The 19,721-nt window shown below is 33.8% G+C and overlaps 1 protein-coding gene across 1 annotated transcript; it reads right to left on the bottom strand.

Moving 5' to 3' along the window:
• Positions 1 to 18,545: 18,545 nt before the first annotated feature.
• On the bottom strand, positions 18,546 to 19,505 carry LOC116468166 (olfactory receptor 8U8). Its single transcript, XM_032151771.1, has one exon. The coding sequence runs from the start codon at positions 19,503 to 19,505 to the stop codon at positions 18,546 to 18,548; it is 960 nt and encodes a 319-aa protein (XP_032007662.1).
• Positions 19,506 to 19,721: the final 216 nt, after the last annotated feature.

Here is a 19,721-nt window from a genome sequence, read left to right as displayed (position 1 = left end):
TTTTTCTTCTAGTTAACTTTAAATTTTTCTGTTGAATAATTTCCTCCTGGAGGCTTTCCTGACCTTCCAGGCCAAAATTAGTGCTTCTTTGGATCCACTGATTGCTTTACGATAGCACTTGCCACACTATATTGCAATCAACTGTTAACACATGTCTGTAACACACCCTAAACTTGAAACTCTTCTTTTTAAGCAAGTTTTAATTCTTAAATTATTTTATATCCATTTTAATTACTTACCTCTAGTAGTATTTAATATAAATAGATCATCAATAATTTCCCGTTAAATGATTAACTGAATAGAAGTAATAGTCATATAAGTTTAATGCCTTTCCCACAGTTTGAGTTTTTTGTTTTTTCTACTACCCAGTATCTTTCTCTATTCAAAATGCTGTCTTTCAGTTCAACAACAAACCTCCAAATAGTACACTGCACCTGAAAGCAATGTTTGTGAAGCCAGTAACATTTAAAATTACCTAGAGGTGAGACAGCTTTGTAATTTTTTTTTTTTTTTTTTTTTGGTGGTCCCTCTGGAAACTTCCTGTTGTTACTTTTGTTAAACAAACATTGCAAAACAAAATAATGATTATACAATAACAGGCAATTATTTGATGTTTAGTGTTTGGGGACAAAGCTATTTTCCTTGAAATGGTAGATCACTCTTTCAACTATTAGTCAATAAATGAGTAGGGAGTAGAGGAATATTTTAATGATTTCTTTTGGGAAAGCAATTTGATTAATGGCTATATCTGCTTTCATTATTTGCTACATTTGCTTTAATTTTGCTGTATTGGCTTTTGATCGCAATTATGAATTTATTTAAAATAAATGTTGAACTTGTGGGCCTCATATTTAGCAGCAGATTTTATAAAGTTTTAGATGAAAAATAACTTTTCCAGTTAATAACACTCAAATCTGCCTTCTGAGATTAATATCACATGTTATAATTGGCATTGTAGTTCAACAGTAAGGATTAATTATTTTAAAAAAATTTGTTGTCCTCCCTAGGAGAGAAATGCATGCAAATGATAGGTTAATTGACACCTAGCTGTTCTCATTCCGTGGAAAGAGATGAACTCCTTCAGCCAGGAGAATGTTTGGCAGTAATATCTGATTGAAGCTTGTTCTATAAATTTTTGAGATGGCTCTTTGAAGTCTATATTGAAAGATGCCTGACATTATATGCAACAGATATGCTAGAAATACTTTCACATAATAATGAAGACACAGGAAGAAAATTGAGGAATGTAGGAGTATGATGATTAATTTATTATGTAGAAATAAAAACTCTCTGCCTGTCTATATTTTTAGGAAGTCACAGAAGACAGTTCCATTGCTTGGGCAATAAGGAATGCACTAGTGTAGAGGAAACTGGTATGTTTTTTAGAGGCTCAATTGTGGCCGTGCTCTTCGGCTTGTATGAATGGAGTGGATCTACAGGCCTGTGCTCCCTAATACCAGTAGGGATGTTGTTATTCCGGAATGAGAGTAACAAGGTGGATGCAATACTGGTATTGGGTTACAATACTTGATTAGGCTGCAACTGAGATACTTTAACCTGGTTTCTATGGTAATGGGTTATGGATCGTGTTGTTCTTGGGTTTAGATGGATGGGCAGCTGATGTTGTCTAATAATTGTATATAATTCTATAGTTGTACAGGACATATAAAGCATAGTATTTTAAAATATTGGTCCATCTGTGTATTTAGACAAAATATGGAGCTGGTGAGAAAAAAACTAATAACAGCAGTCACAATGAACAATTCTTTTCCTTAAGATTTTTTTTGGGCCGGGCACGGTGGCTCACGCTTGTAATCCCAGCACTTTGGGAGGCCGAGGTGAGCGGATCACGAGGTCAGGAGATCGAGACCACGGTGAAACCCTGCCTCTGCTAAAAATACAAAAAAATTTGCCGGGCGTGGTGGCGGGCGCCTGTAGTCCCAGCTACTCGGAGAGGCTGAGGCAGGAGAATGACGTGAACCCGGGAGGCAGAGCTTGCGGTGAGCCGAGATCGCGCCAGCACACCAGCGCGTGGGACAAAGAGGGGAGACCCGGTCTAAAAAAAAAAAAAAAAAAGATTTTTTTGAAATTAAGTCCGATTGTAGATTTTTAAAAAATCTCTTTTATTGAAATGAGAACTGAATTTCCTTGAAGCAGGTTCCTTGAACCATTCTAAAATACAGCACTTTAATATAATAGCTCCTTTTCAGATCCTTTCCAAAGGAATATACCCAATGCTTTTTATATGAACATGTGAGAATATCAGAGACTTAATATGTCATAATTGGGAAAGATGCTCTAGCTCATTTGTCAGGCACAGTAGATCAATTAGTTGCATTAACAGCTCCAGTTAAAGGCCTCTCTGTAATCATGCTCTTTTTCTATAAATGTGTAGTACTTCTGTCTTCTGTCTCTGGCCTCAGTCATGTGACTTGTTTTAGCTAATGTTTTGATAACAAGACTTGACACAAATGTAGGCTTGAGAAAGGTGTAGTGTATTTCAACTTCCTGTCTTGATCTTCCGCCTTTGCCCTGACCACAGATTCATGCTAAGCTGTTGGCAGATGAGAAGTCATGTGGTGCTAAACCAGTTTTCACAGGTGGGGACATCTTAGATCAGCTTGTTTCCAGGCAACACATTAGCTGAGGATGAATTCGTGAGTGGATGCAGACAAGATTAGCCAAGCATGGCCCAGAGCAGAAACTGTCCTATGACACATGGTAAATAACGCATTGTATTTGTTTAAGCCACTCTGTTTTGGATTTTTAAATTCATCATTTTTGTTTCAATAGAAAACATTTTATTACGTAATTCCAGTTGTGAATGGACACAGAGAAGATATGGAAACTCCTAAACAGTCACAAGCTGCAGTGGAAGCTTCCCTGCTACTTGGGATGGGAGCTTTCTCAGGGATTTTTATACATGCAGTTTCCTGGGGGCATTTGCATCACTGTTTAGGGCTAAGGTCTTCATTATCTGTTCTACTCACCTTCGAGCTATAGCTTTCCTAGCCCTGTCTTCAGTCTTTCCCTAATCTTTATTTCCTGAGATGTTCCAACATTCATATTAGCCCTTATTCTTATAACAAGCCCTTTCTCTGTTTCTGTACAGAACCAACTGTGGCACAGGAGTGAAGGAGAAAACAGGTATCTGAGGAAGAGAACACCAGGCCAAAAGACGGCCTATGCAAAGATGCTATGGAAAGCATACAGCAGCTGTTGTAAGGGCAAGGAGGTGGGGACAGAGAAAGGCATAAAGGTTAAGATGACAAGGTCTGAGATTTAGCATGAGGTCAGGTAATTCAGAGTTCTGTGGCTCCTTGCAAGTCCTTTGGCTTTTGCTTTGAATAAAATGGATTTGCAGAATAAAAGTTTGTTTTCTTTTTTTTTTTCACTTTTGACTTAATTTTATTTTTAATTACTTAAACTTGTAATGTTTTTCAAATCAAAACAACATAGTAATATTTTTTTAAGGGTTGACTTCTGTCCCTATCTGCATTTGTTCCATTTTCTTTCAATCATTCTTTTTCATTTTAACTTATCCTCCCATTATTTTTGTCTTTTTTTTTTTTTTTTTGAGAGAGGGTCTTGCTCTGTCTTCCCTAGGCTGGAGTATGGTGGCAAGATCTCGGATCACTGCAGCCTCTGCCTTCTGGTTTCAAATGATTCTCCTGTCTCAGATTCCCAAGTAGCTGAGATTACAGGTGTGCACCACCACACCCAGCTAATTTTGTATTTTTAGTAGAGATGGGGTTTCACCATGCTGGCCAGGCTGATCTCGAACTCCTGAACTCAAGTGATCCACCCCCCCTTGGTCTCCCAAAGTGCTGGGATTACAGGCATGAGCCTGCAATTTTTAATCAAATATAAGAAGCTACACATATGCATTCTATATTCTTCCTTTTTTCTTGCACAATGTAATGTGTAGTATTAATTCTTTTCTACGTTTTTGTCTTGTCAATATTATATTCTGATAATTATTCTATATCATACCTAGAAACCTTTCCTCATGCATGGAAGTGCTATCTCTATTCATGGATATCCGCGTGCAAATCTGTTGCTAATTTAAATAATATCCCAGTAAACTACCTTGTGCACATGCATTAGCTTGTATTAGTATTTGTGTTAGTATTCCTTTGAATACTTGAATTCCTTTCTTAGAAGTATGATTGTTGGGTACCTGCAACTTTGCTAGATATTGCCTGAATAATTTTCCACAGAAGTTTGTTTTTTTGTTTTCTTTTTTGTTTTTGTTTGTTTGTTTTTTGAGCCGGAGTCTCACTCTTCCGCCCAGGCTGGAGTGCGATCTCGGCTCACTGCAACCTCCATCTCCTGGGTTCACGCCATTCTCCTGCCTCAGCCTCCCGAGTAGCTGGGACTACAGGCACCTGCCACCATCAGCAGCAGATGAGTTTTCTTATTTACTTTCAGTCTAGTCAAATTTTTGCATTTTGAAATCCTCACAAATGAAAAATGGTATCTCTTGGTATTTTATTTTTCAGTTGAAAGGACTCTTAGCTCGATGCTATTCCTCCTTTCTTGTACCTATAAAGTTGATTTTTTGACATCAGGATTTCTACAACAAAATTATAACACTTTTTTGGCAGAATGAAAATTCTAATAATTTTTGGTTAGATCAATCAGTGAGGGGAAAACTCATGGAAATCATTACATTAACTCGCACTTTAAAGATAGGGAAACTGTCTCTCTGATAAGGCTCAGAGGATTTAGATGACGTAAGTAGGTTTTGGGAGCCAAACTCGGATTTCTTCAGAATATTGGCAGGGAAAATTCTGGAAGTTCTATGCTTTCAAGAATGTTAACAAAATGAGTGTTAAACAAATTGAAAGAGATTTTTGTCAGTTCCTTTTTTAATTAATTATTTATTTATTTGTTTATTTTGAGACAGAGTCTCTCTCTGTCTCCCAGGCTGGAGTGCAGTGGCCCGATCTCCGCTCACTGCAAGCTCCGCCTCCCGGGTTCACGCCATTCTCCTGCCTCAGCCTCCCCAGCAGCTGAGACTATAGGCGCCCGCCAACACGCCCCGCTAATTTTTTTGTATTTTTAGTAGAGACGGGGTTTCACCGTGTTCACCAGGATGGTCTCCATCTCCTGACCTCGGGATCCGCCTGCCTTGGCCTCCCAAAGAGCTGGGATTACCGCCCTGGCCAAGTTCCTTTTTTTATACCAATGGGAATTACATCGTCAAGCAAAGGGCTATCATGTAAAATTTCCTTTTTTTGTGGATTATTACTAAGGGCTTAATATTTCCTATAACACTTTTGAGAACATTTGCTCTGGGACTATGCAACACTGGTGACAGTGACACAGTAGAATCTGGCTGCATTTGAAATGGCGGTGCCTAGAAATTTGATAGCGGTGGTTGTGATTCATGCATTCTCTGTTAAGGCCGGGGTTCACGCCAGACAGAGTGAAAATGATTGAACTGATACAGAGGTGTATTTTTCTATGACAATCCTGTAAACTGCTCCACTTCCAAATGTGTAAACATTGAATTGAATACGAAAGAGCCAGATCTAGTCTCCCGACTCAGTGAAGAGTTGAATCCTTACAAAACACATTGGTATCTTTCAGAAACTTGAGTGTAATTTAATGGCTGGTCATAAAGTAATTAACAAAATTCTAGATATTTTAAGAACTTTGACAAAAGTGTGACAATGTTTTCTTAAAAGTATTGAGTATTGTTTTAACTTATTATAGGTGAAAAATAAAAACTTAGTTAACCAGCACTTATAAAACAAAGTCGATTTTGTTACACTAAACTTTATTGAAGATGAATAGATGGTATTATTTAACAATTTTCTTAAAAACAGATACTTATATGTATTTCTTATAAATAAAATCTTTTTTTAAGTTACAATGAATTTGGAATTGGTCCAACAAAACAACTATATTAAAAGATATTGTTCAATTAAAACATTAAATTAAAATTAAATGATGACTTATTTTTAATTTTTAATTTTTTTAAAATTACAATAGCTTTAGGAGTAAAAGAGGATTTGGTTTCATCGATGAACTGTATAGTGATGATGCCTAAAATTTTAGGTCACTCATGTAGTGTACATTGTATTCAATATGTAGTTTTTTATGGCTCAATCCACCCACCCACCCTTTTTCTGAGTCTCTAATGTCCATTTTATACTACTCTGTATGTGTTTGTATACCCATAGCTTAGTTTCCACTTACAAGTGAAAATATGCAGCATTTGGTTTTTCATTTTGGAGTTACTTAACTTCGAATAATGATCTCAGTTCCATCCAAGTTGCTGCAAAATAAATTATTTCGTCATTTTTCCATGGCTGAGTAGTGTTCTGTGGTGTTTGTATACCACATTTTCTTTATCCACTCATGGTTGATGGGCACCTAGATTAGTTCCATATCTTTGCAATTGTAAATTGTGCTGCAATAAACATATACATGCAGGTAGCCTTTTGATATAAGGACTTTTCCTTTGGGTAGACACCCAGTAGTGAGATTGCTGGATCAAATGGTAGATCTGCTTTTAGTTCTTTGAGTAATCTCCATACTGTTTCTCATAGAGGTTGTGCTAACTTACTTTCCCACCAGCAGTGTATATGCATTCCCTTTTTACCACATCAATGCCATCATCTATTGTTTTTTTAATAGATGTCCATTTTAATAATGGCCATTCTGGTTGGGGTAAGGTGGTATCTCATTGTGGTTTTAATTTGCATTTCCCTGATGATTAGTGACGTTGAACGTTTTTAAAATATATTCGTGGACCATTTGTTTATCTTCTTTAGAAAAATGTTTATTTATGTAATTTATCCACTTTTATTTATTTGTTTATTATTTGTTTTTTCTTTTTGATTTGTTTGAGTTCCTTTTAGATTCTGGGTATTAGTCCTTTGATGGATGCATGGTCCGCAAATATTTTCTTCCATTCTATGGGTTGTTTACTCTAATGATTATTTCTGTTGCTGTGCGGAAGCTTTTTAGTTTAATTAGGTCCCATTTCTTTTTGTTTTGTTTGCATTTGCTTTTGGTGTCTTAGACATAAATTCTTTGCCAAGGCCAATGTCCTGGAGAGTTTCTCCCAGGGTTTCTTATAAAATTTTTATAGCTTCATGTTTTACATTTAACTCTTTAATCCATCTTGAGTTGATTTTTGTATATAATGAGAAATAGGGATCCAGCTTCACTCTTCTACAATTTTCCCAGCACCATTTATTAAACAGGGTTTTGCTTTTATTTGAGCTTTTATTTTGGCATAAATTTAGAATTACAGAAAAGATGCTAACATTTTGCAAAGAATTATTTTGCACCATTCACCCAGCTTCTCCAGATGTTAACATTTTACCATATTTTTTCTGAGCTTTTTGATAATAAGTTAAAGACATGACGCCTCTTTACCTTTACATACTTGTTATATTTACTAAAAGCAAGAATGTTCTCTTAAATGACCATGCTACTATTATAAAAATCAGCAAATTAACAATTATAAATACACCTCATCGATAGAATTGTTTTTGACACTAAGATACTTTTTGTTACATTTGTTAAAACTCAAATTGCTGTTTTATTATTTTTTAATTAGGCTTTGCACCAGTCTTTTTAAATTAGGTGTTAATGCCAGTGTCCCTGCCATGTCATCAGAACCAATAACTCTTTTTGGGTTCAACTAGTAGGTCGTGTGTGTGTGTGTGTGTGTATTTTATAGACAATGTTAATGACTCAAAGCTGCTTTAGTGGTATAAAATGGACTTAATTTTTAACAATTCAGGATTTATAAATTAAAAGTGTTCAAGTCAAAGTCTTCACTGGAAAAAAAGATTGATTCTTAAATGTTCCATGAAACAAAATTTAGCCTACTATTTGCGACTGAATAAATGTCATTTTCACTTCTCACAATAGGGAGACAGATTACTTTCACTATTTAAAATAACATTTCTCCACTTTGAATTGTGAAGAAGTAACCGGGAATGGGAGATAATATTTGCAATCTACATATTTGACAAGGGATCAATAAACAGAATATATAACGAGCACGGACAACTCATAGGAAAAATTAAAATCCACAAAAAATCCAAATGAAACTGGCAAAAGACCTGACTAGACATATCTCAAAAGAAGACATACAAATGACTAATAGGTATATGAAAAATGGCTTAATATCACTGGTAATCAAAGAAATGCAAATCAAAACTACAATGAGATATCACCTCATCCCAGTTAAAAATGGCTTTTATCCAAACGACAGCCAATAATAGATGCTGGCCAGGATATGATGAAAGGAGAACCCTCAAACACCGTTGGTGTGAATGTAAATTAAATTAGTGCAGTCACTGTAAAGAACAATCTCGAGGTTCCTCAAAAAACTAAAAGTAGAACTACTATATAATCCCGCAATCTCACTGCTGGATATATATCCAAAAGAAAGGAAATCAGTATATTGAAGAGATGTCTACACTTCCATGTTATTGCAGCACTATTCACAATAGCCATGATATGGAATCAACCTAAGTTTCCAACAGTGGATGAATGCATAGAGAAAATGTGGTACATACACACAACGGATTATTACTGATCCATAAAATTAATGAAATCTTGTCATTTGCAACAACATGAATGATATTATAAGTGAAATAAGTCAGACACAGAAAGATGAATATCACATGTTCTTACTCATTATATATATATATAAAACTCCTGGAGATAGAGTAGAATGATGGTTGCCAGAGCAGAGACTGGGAAGTGTATTGGGAGGAGAGTTGATAATGAGGAAATGGTTAATGAGTACAAAAATACAGTTAGATAGAAAGAATAAGATGTAGTGTTTTGTAGCAGAGTAGGGAAACTATAGCTTCCAATAATTTATTGTGTATTTCAAAATAACAAAGAGAATGGAATTAGAATGTTTCTAGCACAAAGAAATGATAAATACTTGAAGTTATGGATATCCCATTTGCCCTGATGTGATCATTACACAGTGTATACTTGTATTAAATATTATATGTACCCCATAAATGTGTAAAACTATTATGTATTCATAATAATTAAATATATACATTTAACAATTCAAATAATAAAATATGAAAATTAATGCATGTTCTGTATTGGTATCAACTTTGATAGTATAACATTAAAAAGCAGGTTACTAATGGTGTGCTGGTGCAAAAATACTTAAAGTCTGGCTTTATTTTGCCTCCCAATTCAAAGGGCTTTACAATTAGACCCAAGGTCATTTATCTTGTAGTAAGACATAGATTTTCCATAATTATATTCAAAGCATTTTTGACTTCGTGATTCCTCAGGCTATATATTAAAGGAATTTTCACAATAAAGAAAACAGAAGCTATTTTGTCTGTATCCAGAGAATTATTTGTGTTTGCTGCATATACATGAAGGTAATTATACCATAAAATATGATCATAGAAGTCAAGTGGGAGTCACAAGTAGAAAATGCCTTTTTTCTACTTTCAGCTGACTTAATTCTCAGAATGGCAGACAGTACTGATATGTAGGAGAGGAGGATGATAAGAAGGGAAAAAAGTGTATTGAAACCAGCAAGTGTGAACAATATCGGTTCTTTTACATCTTTGTAATGGTTTTTATGATAGGGTAGACATGCCTGGGGAACATCATCACAATAGAAATTATTTATTATATTTGAATCACAAAAAGACAAGTGGAATGTAAGAATTGCCTGTAGGAGTCTCACAGAAAAGCCATACAAATATGTACTTACCACCACTGGAATACAGACCCTTGTGTTCATGATGATACTATAGAGTAAAGGGTTGCAGATGGCCACATACCTGTCATATGTCATGGCTGAGAGCACATACACTTCACAAACCACAAACATGATAAAGCAATGCAACTGAGAGGCACAAGTAGGTAAGGTTATTCTTTTAGTTTCTTGGAGGAGGTTCACTAGGGTGTTAAGGGTGATAGAGGAGGTGTAGCAAAAATAAACAAAAGCTAGGTGGCTGAGAAAAAAATACATAGCTGTGTGAAGCTGAGGACTGATATGAATTAGCATAATTAACCCAAGGTTACCCATGACACTACTTAAATTGATCACTAGAAAGATCCCCCTAAAAAAGGGCTTGGAGCTCTGGATTGTCTGTGAGTCCCAAGAGGATAAATTCAGTAACTTCTGAATTATTGGTTTTGGCCATGAAATATGTGTAGAAGTATTTCATACCATTATCTTCAAAACATCCATCCTGGATAATCTTCCATTTCTTGGATTAAAGACTTGACTCACACTTATTTTATGGTGATCATACTAGAAAGATAACTCTCTCTTGTCCTATACGTCATCCTCCCTGCTTATTATCAGAAGGGATTTGCTCCAGTCAGATATTCCGACATGCTTAGTAGTCTGGAGGATTGTTAAAGAAGATAGAATATCTTGAATTAAAATGTGGAATGTTATATATACAATAAAAACCCTGTGTTACAGGAAAAGCAGGATAAATAACTTCGATGATAAAAGAAATGCTGACATATTTTAGAATACTACATTAAGGCAAAATACTAGATATTTCTACTTAACTTAGATTCAAGACAACCATGGCTTTGACTAAACACTATGCAGTATCCTAGCCCATGCAACAAAAACAGTGGTAAAAATATGATTATTTTTAAAGTATGTATTATACTATATTGGTATATATTCTAAAGTATATGTTACAGCTTATTGGTACCTGAAGCAATAAGCTCAGTGGAAAAATATTATTAGATTTGTTATGATTGTTGTGAAGCATTCAGTTACCAAGCTACATAATGAAAATGATACCATAATAAAAATGTAGCTTAAAGTGAAAGTGAAAATATAGTTTTCAAGATTCCATTTAAAATAATAAGGAAAAAGTAAAACCTAAATTTTAATTTACTATTAAACTTGGCAAAATATTGGCTTTATATATTCATACATATATAAATTAAGCACACATAACAATATGTTTCAGAAGTTAAGCATATTGTTTACGCTTAACTTAAATAAATTTATAGATTTACATTATTTTGTAATGAGGTGGCATTTGGGGAAGAAAAAATTATTTACAGGTTAATTCAAATTCATAAAGCATGAAAGGTAAACTGAAATTGATTTATTAAACTTGCAAGATAAGCAAGATATTTCTTAAAGTAATTAAGGGTTACTTTTTCTTACAAAAAGTAAAATACAAACTGTAGGATGCAAAGCAGGGTGGAGATCAATGGCATTCCAGTGGATGTTTATCAACTGGCTTTCAAATTTAAAAGAAAAAGGAAGATTTAATTTGTAACATCTGTTGATTTTGTGATTTCCATGCTGTAAATACTCCCTTCTTAGCTGATTTTAAGCTACTGACCTAGAGTCATGAACATGAGTTCAAAAGAGATTTGCAGATACAGTTCTTGGAAGCTGGTATGGGCTGTCTCCAGCACAGCACTGGTGGTAGTTATATAAACATAGGTTAATATTATAAATAAAATGATATAAAAATTAGTAAATGACAAATATTTTATGATTACACAATATGCTAAAAGCAGAACACAAAATCAATAATGAATCTCTAGCTGCTTCCCGTGTAATATATTTATTAATTACAAAGGGAAATAATTCTATTAAATATCAAAGGACTAGCTAACATAAGATTGATCAAATTAAAAGGATGAAAATATCCATGTTGGTAAAGGTGTGGGAAATGGATATCCTCATGAACATCCTGTAAAGATGTAATTTATCTTCAATTTTCTAGAAGGCAGCTTAACAGTAAGCATCAAAATTGTTCAAAATATTTCTGCCACTTGATACAATGATTTCAATGCTAAGTACATAAGAAAATAATAAAAATACGTGAGTACATATATTGTTTAATTTCGGTTACCAAAAGATGGAATTTGTCTAAATACGTCCTAATAGATATTTAATTACTGTAAATTCTTCATAAAATACTAAATGACCCTTTAAAAGTTGATATAGGTTTTCATTTATTGACATGAAAAGAAGGATTACGTATATAAATATATACGGGTGATATTGCATGTATGTTTACATATATATGTACCCAGAAATAATCAAATAAAATATGACAAAATGTTAACAGTAGTTATACCTATGTGGTGATATTGAGATTGGTCTTTTCTTTTTCTTTCCATTTCTTTCTTCCTTCCTGCCTTCCCATTCAATTTTAATGATTCTTTACATTTTATGTGATTCTCTATTTTTATAAACTTGACTTTAATTTTATATGCATATTTCCATGTTTCAATACCTTAGATGCTTATGCACTTTGACAACTTAATTTTTCACATTGGTGTTTCTGTAATTTGTGCTTATCTGGTGCCCGTAGGGATGCATGAATTTATTTGCTACTAAAGATTGTTTGCCCAATCAAAAATAAAAGTTAAAGAAAAGATTGTTTGCCAATTATTTGCCATTAAATAGAGATTCATACTTTCACAATTTTTGGAAATATTTTGTTGTGATATGTTCCACAAGTGGACTAATTTGTTAACGAGTTTGAAGCACTTGTCAAATGAAACGTGACTGTCCTCAAAAGGGACAAAACCAACTTAACAAAATCATCGGCAAAATTTAAGCAGAAATCATGACAAACCTTTTTCTCCTGTATTAATAGTTATGTAGCAAATCCTCAGTTTTAACCTGAAAATTTTAAGCTTTAACTGTGATTGGATAATTTTCCAAATGTTTAGCTTTTTAAAATTAGGTATAAAAAATGTAAAAATTACAATTAAAAAATCTTTCACTCAAACAAAAGTTTTTAGTCATCTTTTCTGATCTTTGTGACAATTGATTTAACAGCTGATGCATTTTTATCATCTTCATACTGCTTCATTATATGAATTTAATAGCTTATATTGTCTTCAACTCTTTTTATTTCTTATATTTCATACTTTCTTATAAGATCAGGAAACTAGAGTATACATAAATAGAATAAACTGTTGAGGACTGTCAACTCAGAAAATGTTAGATTTAGAACTCACATTCAGGCTTTTATTCCGCAAAATATCTATGCCTTTTAGTAGAATGGCTGATGAACAGAAAATGTACCAGCTTGCTAAGATAAGAGGATATGCTTTTTTTTTTTTTTTTTTTTTTGAGACAGAGTCTCTCTCTGTCACCAGGCTGGAGTGCAGTGGAGCAATCTCGGCTCACCGCAGCCTCCATCTCCCAGGTTCAAGCGATTCTCCTGCCCCAGCCTCCCAAGTAGCTGGGACTGCAGGCATGCACTACCACCCCCAGCTAATTGTTATATTTTTAGTAGAGACGGGGTTTCATCATGTTGGCCAGAATGGTCTCTATCTCGTGACCTTGTGATCCGCCCGCCTCGGCCTCCCAAAGTTCTGGGATTACAGGCGTGAGCCACTATGCCCAGCCAAGAGGTTATGCATTTAAGAACATTAATTATAACCTTTCAATATATAGATCACAGGCTTAACATCTTCTGCCAGAGCTTAATCCTATGTGAGACAATAGGAAGGCACTGAAATGTTCAAGTAATAGATACATGTGTTTACAGAAAAAATGAGGAAATAAGCTTTTGAGAACTGTGGGTCATACTACTCCTATATCTCTACAACTTCACAAATATATAAGTTCTTTACTTATAACAAACACATTAAATGAAATATTGATGACTTGGTTTTGATGTGCTCACTTTTTATATGGGCAAAAATAGGAAGGACAGTTTTGATGTAAATTGCAATCGTGTCAATTAAGTGTCCAACTTTTCCAAGCAGCCTAATAAATTTTATCTTGGTATTCCCAAACTTTTTTTTTCATCTCATACCAATAAGAAATATATTTTATATAACACATATATATATAACAGAAATAAAATTGTAGAAAACACTAGCATTATTTCAGAAAATGCTATCTAAAATGTTATAGTCTAAAGTTCATTATATTCTATGCTACTTTATTTTATCTTGTCCTTAATTTTGAACTACATTATTTGAACTTACTTGGGTAAAGGGTGCTCCTATTTCTTCTCCAAGTGGGTTTGGGAAGCAACAGAATATAGGGTTTTGACAGTAACTCTGTCCCATAGGATCTTATTTAGGAGAATGATGCAAGTAAAATTATCAGAAAAAATAGTTAATGACCTAAGGGATTCCAAAGCAGGCTAGAGATAAATTAACATCATTCTCAAGCTTTGAGGAACCAAAGATCTATAGCTCTGTCTTAGCATGACATTATTGATCTAATATTCTTATTTTTTATTTATTTATTGATAATTTTATTATTAATAGTGCTATTATTTATTCATGTTTTACTTGTTCATATTGTTGTTATTTATTTATTTATTTGTATTCTTTTCCTTTTGTTGTTTCTTAGTGATAAAGTTTAGATTTATTTTTAAAAGAAAAATAAAAATTACCTTGCAAAAATTTTTACAACATATCTTCCAAAGAACTAATTTGGAACTCCCAAAAATCTATTACAGAATAATTTAAGACATGATACTCTCTCTTTGGCTTACTCTTTGAAATGCTAGTGAAATATTTGTGTCTTTTTTAAGGATGTTGCTATCTGTTATTACTTAATTTTTATAGTTCCCTGGTCTATGGAATAGCCTTTCAGATTATTTTTTTAGCCAATCTGTGGCCATAACAAGAGAAGAACATTATTGTAATACTTATTACAGAACAATGCATCTGCTAGGCACTGAATTGTAGCTCTCAAAATTCATATATTGAAGCGCTAACTCCCAGTGTGATGATATTTGGAGACAACAACTTTGGAAGAAAATTAAGATTAGATAAGGTTATAAGGGAAGGGGTCAGTGCCCTTATAAGAAGAGATGCAAAAGTGTATGCTCACTCACGCTCCCTCTTTCTTTCTTTTATTTTCCTCTCTCTCCTCTATGCTCACAAACAAGAGGTCACGTGAGCAGACAGAAGCTGGTGGCTGCCTACAAGCCCGGAAGAGAGACCTAACTAGAAACTGAATCAGAAAGAATCTTGAGCTTGGACTTCTTGTCTCCAGAACTGTCAGAAAATAAATTTCTGTCATTTAGGCCACCCAGTCTAAGTTTTGAGGTTTTTGTTGTTGTTGTTTCTTTGTTTTTTACTGTAGCCTGAGTTGAATAAGAGAGCATCTCTGAAAAAGCAAAATGATCCTCTACAATGCAAAAGACTTTGTTGGGGGAAGGTCGTAGGGAAGGGGAGGGGTGGAAAGCAATTATAAAACTACTTTTTTTCCCCCAAATATAGTGTATTTTTCTGCTAAGGATGAAGATGGACAAGATTCCCCAAATATGTCTTTTATAGATTTCAAATAGGGAGTGAAAATCACAATTGAGTTTACACATAGCTGAAAATACATAAATGAGAAGGCCAATAAGACATTTGATACAAACCCTGGGATCCAATCATTAGCTGATCCCTTAGCTAGCTGAGCAGAAAATCCCAGTGACCACACACTACAGGAAATAAAGATTTTACAGAATTAGTCCAAAAAGTCGGTAAAAAAACAAATGGACACAATAAAAATTATAACAATATAAAAAGTACTGGGCAAACCCAACAAACCCAGGGTGTATGTATGTGTGTGAGAGTGTGTGTGTTTGTGTGTGTATGTGTGTAAGGTCTGATTGCTATAGTTGATACGGATGTAAAATGTCCAATTTCGACAAAAATTGGGAACAAAGATTTAGGAAATTTAGTTCCGTCGATGAGAAAAAAAAGCAATCAATAGAAACTTTTCACTGAGGGATCCTAGCTGTTGGTCTTTCTATTCAAAAACTTTAAAATCTCTGTTATAAACATTTTAAAGAAAACAAAAGAGTCTGCACATAAGAAGTTAAAGGATGAAAACAATATCTTACCAAATGGGAAAAAATTTTTAATACATATTTTTTAAAGAACCAGATAGAATATTTGGAGATAAAACCACATGGCACGTGTATACATATGTATCAAACCTGCACGTTGTGCACATGTACCCTAGAACTTGAAGTATAATAATAAAAAAATTAAAAAAGAGGAATACTGAAAGAAATAATTTTAAAAAAGAATAAGTTGCACATATCATGTCACTTTATCAAGGTACAATTATCAAAACTAGAAAACATTTGTGCAACATTATTTTCTAATATATTGATTATATTTAAATTTCATCAATTTCTCCAATAAATCCTTACAGCAATTTTTTCTTGGAAAAAAAAGAATATTTGGAGATAAAAATACAATACCTGAAATGAAAAATGACCAAAAAGAATAGTGAGAAAGCTGAAGACAGAATTAGTAAAATTGAAAATAGATAAATAAAACTTGTCTATTCTAGAAAACAGAGAAGAAGAATATTGCAGAAAAATGAAGAAAGTCCTGGCGACTTCTAGGGCACCAGAAAGTGGTACCAATAAAGTGTGCCATATCAAGTGTACCAGTAAAAAAAAGTGGGAGTCCCAAAAGGAAGGAAGGGAGAGAAAGGGGAAAATACTTGAATAAATGACTGAAAACTTCTCCAATTTGAGAAAAAAAAAAAAAAACCATTAACATGTGGATCTAAGGGACTCAACCAAACTTAAGTTAGATTAACACCAAGGAATCTTTAGGCTAATGAAAGTCAAAGTGGTGAGTGCCAAAGACAGCGAAAAATCTTGAAAGTTGTTGATTAATTCTATAGAAAATCACAAGTTTAGCACATGACTTCTTACAAGGAAACTATGGAATGTGGTGGGATGACATGTCCAAACTGCTATAAGAAAACAATTGTCTACAGGGAATACTATATCCAGCCAAATTATACTTCCGAAATAAAGATGACTTAAAGACCTGGGTAAATGAGATTAAGATAATTCATTGCTAGCAAATCTGCCTTATAATAAGTACAAAAGAATGTCTTTCAGAGGATAAGAAATTATTCTGTATGATAATTTCAATCACAGAAATACATGAAGCACACTGGAAATGGCAGATATGTCAATCATTTTTTATATTTATTGACATCATCATATTATTGATATAAATAGTCATGTCTGTGTATATATAGTCTACATAAGTATTCTCTTCTCAATTTATATAAATGACATACAATTGTATATTTCTTGTGTCCTCTTAACAACATAAAATTGTAATGTATTCAATTATGATAATACTGTCTTGAAGTTTATAAGTAGACACTGCATATGTGTGTATGTATGTATGTATTTACATAGTGCTATGCTAGAATTAATCTGAAGTATATTGTGATAAGTTAAAATCAATATTGAAATCCTTAGAGCAACCATTACTAATGCATGTCTGTGTGTGGACATATTTATCACATCAGAAATTAAATTTCTAATTTAAAATTTTTTAACATAAGGCATTAGAACTCAAACGAGGAAATAAAAATAAACTTAACTATTTAGAATATTAACAACCTGAGAGACATAAATTCAGCCATATCAGTAATCGCATTAAAAATGAACGGACTGAATGCTCTAATTAAAAGGGAGAGCTATTCAGAGTTAATTACAAAGACAAAATCCAACTATTAGCTGTTTACAAGAGATGAAATGTACACTTAAAATCACAAATATAATGAAAGTAAAATGATGGAATACTATTCCATGCTTATAATAACCGCAAGCGAGATGAAGTAATTATATTGTTGGAAAAATATAGACTTTTCATCATTAAATGCTATCACAAAAAAGGAAGAGCATTTAATAATGCTAATAAGGAAAAAATTCAGTAAATTAAGTAACTAGAAATTCATGCACAAATGACAAAGGAGCCCCAAAACATTTAAAATTAAAACTGACAGAAAATAAATGTAAATACATAATTTAACTTGGGATTTTAATATTAGTCTTAATAATTGATAGAGCAAATAAAGAGAAAACCATAAAGCTACAAAAGGCTTGAGCAACACTATCAACCAGCTTGATCTGAATGAATCTATAGAATGACTTTTGAGGAAAAAAATTATTTAACACTGGCTCTCTCAGCTTCAGCACTATTATCATTTGGGGATGTATAATTTTTTGAGTGAGGGGCCATGTTGTGAATTGTAAAATATTTTGCAGCACACCTGGCCTCAACCCTCTAGATAGCAATAGCATTCCTTTCACAGTATCCTGTCACTGTGAAAATCAATAATAAGCCTAGGCATTGACAAATGTCCCCCTGGGAGAAAAATTACCTTGTTGTAGAGACACCGTTGCAGGTAATTTAATTAAATATTCATTAAATTTAATTTTAAATGTACTATAAAATACTCTTAACGTATTGTTAAAGAACTCTTATAACCCTGAACTGGGCATTCAGACTGCTTTCATTTTTTCTATTCTTGGCACCACCTAATTATGTAACTATCAGATGAGATAATACATTTTAAAAATACATTTTTCCTGTGAGAAATGATGTAAATTCTTATGGTACTTTCTACACATGAAATATGATTTTAAGTCAAAATAACTTACAAAAATGCAAAGAATAATTTTTTCAGTAAACAGATCTTTATTGCTTACCAATTAAAAGCAAGGTATTTCAATAGTTTTATTAATGTGGGGAAAACTCGGTTATGAAGGAATGCCCATTTTTGTCTATTGATCTCATTTTCTCAGTTTCAGAAACATAAAAGCGTGGTTTCTACTGATGATGACTTTCTTCAGGGCATCTTTTACATCTTTGTTCCTGAGACTGTAAATCAAGGGGTTCAACATGGGAATAATCACCGTGTAGAAGACGGAGGCCATCTTGTCTGCATCAAGAGAATGGCTTGAGCTTGGTTGTAAGTACATAAAGATCAGGGTGCCATAGAATATGGTGACCGCCAGCATGTGAGAGCTGCAGGTGGAGAAGGCTTTGCGTCTTCCTTCAGCTGAGCTCATCCTCAGGATGGCAAAAATAATGAACATGTAGGAGACAAAGACAATCAGAACAGAGCAGATGAATGTGATACCAGCACAGGCCAAAATCCATAGCTGTTTGAAGCGAGTGTCTGAGCAAGTTAGCCTGAGAAGAGGCATGTCATCACAATAGAAATGGTTGACAATGTTGGAGTGGCAATAGGAGAGGAGGAAGGTGAGGATGGTGTGAAATAGTGCCATCAGGAAGCTATAGCTATAAGGAACTGCAACGAGTTGAATGCAGATTCCTGGAGACATTAAAGCCATATACAACAGAGGGTTACAAATGGCCACATATCGGTCATAGGCCATGGATGCTAGTAGCAAGCACTCCGATAACATGAAGGTGAGAAAGCAGCCCAGCTGAGTAGCACATGCATTGAAGGATATAGCATTTTGTTTGTACAAGAAATTCCCAAGCATTTTGGGTGTAATGACAGAAGAGTAACAGAAATCAACAAAGGCTAGGTTGCTAAGAAAGAAGTACATTGGTTTGTTGAGACTTGTATCTGCTCTAATGAGTAGGATCAAACCCAAGTTGCCTATGGCTGTGAAGAGGTAGATGGATAAGAATAGCACAAAGAGGGGCATCTTCAACTCCTGATGGTCTGTGAGGCCCACAAGAATAAACTCTGTCACCTGGGTGCAATTGATGTGAGCCATATCTTTTCTGGCCACCTAAATGTGGAAGTAGAAAAAAGAGTTAAGTCTAAGTCATATTTTAATACTGTAAATCCTATATGTGGTGTTTTTATATTTATTGTATTGTAAAGAGTTTAATTAATTAGATTTATTTATTAATTTATTTAATATAGTGATTGTTAGCATACTGGAATTCCGGAAATGTGATGGAGAGCAAAAAGAATATAACACTGTATA

This window comes from Hylobates moloch, unplaced genomic scaffold (genome assembly GCF_009828535.3).
Source record: "Hylobates moloch isolate HMO894 unplaced genomic scaffold, HMol_V3 SCAFFOLD_5, whole genome shotgun sequence".
Classification (NCBI taxonomy): domain Eukaryota; kingdom Metazoa; phylum Chordata; class Mammalia; order Primates; family Hylobatidae; genus Hylobates; species Hylobates moloch.
This window is presented reverse-complemented; position numbering and strand designations above follow the sequence as displayed.

Coding starts and splice junctions, on each gene's coding strand:
- LOC116468166 (XM_032151771.1), bottom strand. CDS start 19,505: ATGGCTCACATCAATTGCACCCAGGTGACAGAGTTTATTCTTGTGGGC.